Source organism: Salvia miltiorrhiza, chromosome 3 (genome assembly GCF_028751815.1).
Source record: "Salvia miltiorrhiza cultivar Shanhuang (shh) chromosome 3, IMPLAD_Smil_shh, whole genome shotgun sequence".
Lineage (NCBI taxonomy): Eukaryota > Viridiplantae > Streptophyta > Magnoliopsida > Lamiales > Lamiaceae > Salvia > Salvia miltiorrhiza.
In genome coordinates this window covers 45,898,329-45,900,268 of record NC_080389.1, presented here as the reverse complement: position 1 = coordinate 45,900,268, position 1,940 = coordinate 45,898,329, and the positions used below count along the sequence as shown (strand labels likewise).

The 1,940-nt window shown below is 42.2% G+C and overlaps 1 protein-coding gene across 1 annotated transcript; it reads left to right on the top strand.

Annotated features, from left to right (window-relative positions):
• LOC131018876 (uncharacterized) lies at positions 1-1,402 on the top strand. The gene is made up of 5 exons (XM_057947571.1): positions 1-173; positions 249-378; positions 465-776; positions 853-957; positions 1,040-1,402. Exons 1-5 carry the CDS (start codon positions 1-3, stop codon positions 1,400-1,402), a joined length of 1,083 nt encoding a protein of 360 aa, XP_057803554.1.
• Positions 1,403-1,940: the final 538 nt, after the last annotated feature.

Genomic DNA, 1,940 nt, shown 5'->3' with positions numbered 1-1,940 from the left:
ATGGATGCTTCTACTCAATCCGGGTCTAATCCATCCGGTTCTACTCCATCCGGTTCTGGTCCATCCGGTTCTGGTCCTATTTTCGATAATAGGCCGCCAGAGGATGAAAACCCTAATGTGGAGGAGGAACGTGTTACTAGTGATGGGCGGATATGGGTTTATTTCACTCGTAGGTACGTTTCACAATGTATCAGTTAACTTCAAATTATTTTGTACATTAATTCTAAATTTAATTTCAACACTTTAAGTGTTCTGAGGCCGACTGGAGCTATTCGGGCTAGGGCGACTGATAGCTTTCAAGGTATGCCACATGAAAGTGGCACCAATTGGAAGAATTTGACTGAGGGGATGAGGGATTTTTATTTTGATGAGTTTGAGGTACGATCATCTCATATATAATTTTTATATTCTAAACAAACAATCACAATACTAATTTTTCTCTTATTTGCAATATCTTTAAATAGAAAGCATTTTGTTGGGATAAAACGCAACATACCAGGCATGTTATTAAGAAAGCGTGGGTTAAGGCAGCTCGAGTGGCGTACAAGGATTACATCAGCAATTGCAAGAAGGTCCTGTTGATACATAAGAAGAAGATTGATTATCTTCAGCCTAACATTGAGGCAGCTTGGAGGGCTTATTGGGCTTTGCCTGATACTCAGGCAAGGTCTGCTCAGGCGTCCAGGAATCGCCGCTCAGAGCCAGGCGGTCCGGGTACAGGGATGGCTATCCATCATGGAGGGTCGCGCAGTGCTTTAGATCATGCTGAGCATCTGGTAACTTTACAATGTTTTATTTAAAATTTTGATGCATTACTAAATTGTTACTTATATTTTTAATGTGTTTTGTAAGGCTCGGGAGAGCAATATTTCTTTTGACGAGGCTACTTGGGCGACTTTTCGACGGCTCCATTATAAGAATGGACAGTATACCGCTGGACGACCTGCGCAGCACGGGGTATGACGTTAATTTAGTATCTTTAAATTCCTTTGTTTGAATAATTTATTTTACAACTATTCTAACTATTTTTGTATTGTAGTTGGAGGTCGAGAGGCGATTGGCAGAGCTTCGCCAAACACAGGAAGAGGTCACGCCCGCAGATGTAGATTGCATCTTCCGAGAGGTCGTCACTCCTGATTCGAGGGGGCGCATCATGGGATTAGGCATGATGATGTCTAGGGCGATTACTAAGAGCGGCAAGTCGTCGAGCACGCACTCCACTAGCACCTCCCAGTTTCCTTTCCCTGTTGCCTCGAGAGATGAGCTCATTACATTGAGGGAGGAGCTGAGCTCCACACAGAGGGAGCTAGAGGTCAGGAGAGCGAGCGAGGAGGCTCAGAGCAGGGCTATACAGGAGATGCAAGCCCAGATCGCCCTCCTCATGCGAGGATATCATGCATAGTCCCCCTCCGACGCCTCTGATGGGACCCACCCGGACCTCTGATTATATTATTTACTATCGTTTGTTAGATACTATACTTTGAATACTGAATTTCTAAACTTGTTGACATATTTTATGATTTGCTACTTTGTTATATTTGATGTCTTTCTACTTTGCTCATCTTCATGATTTTGAATAATTTATAGATTGCTATATAATTGAAAACAGGAATACAAAACAAAAAAACAAAAAAACGACCGAAATTAAACAACGACCGAAATTAAAAAAAAAAACGGTCGTTACGAACTGACTGAAAAAAACAGAAAAAACGACCTCTAACGACCGAAATTTCGGTCTTTAAACAACGACCGAGTTAAAAACGGTCGTTAATGCTTTCGGTAGATCAACGACCGTTTTAATAACGGTCGTTGAACAACGACCGAAAATCAGGAATCAACGACTGTATTTCGGTCGTTGATCAACGACCGTTATTAAACGGTCGTTGATGATCTCAGAAGATCAACGACCGTTTTTAAACGGTCGTTGCTCAACGACTGCA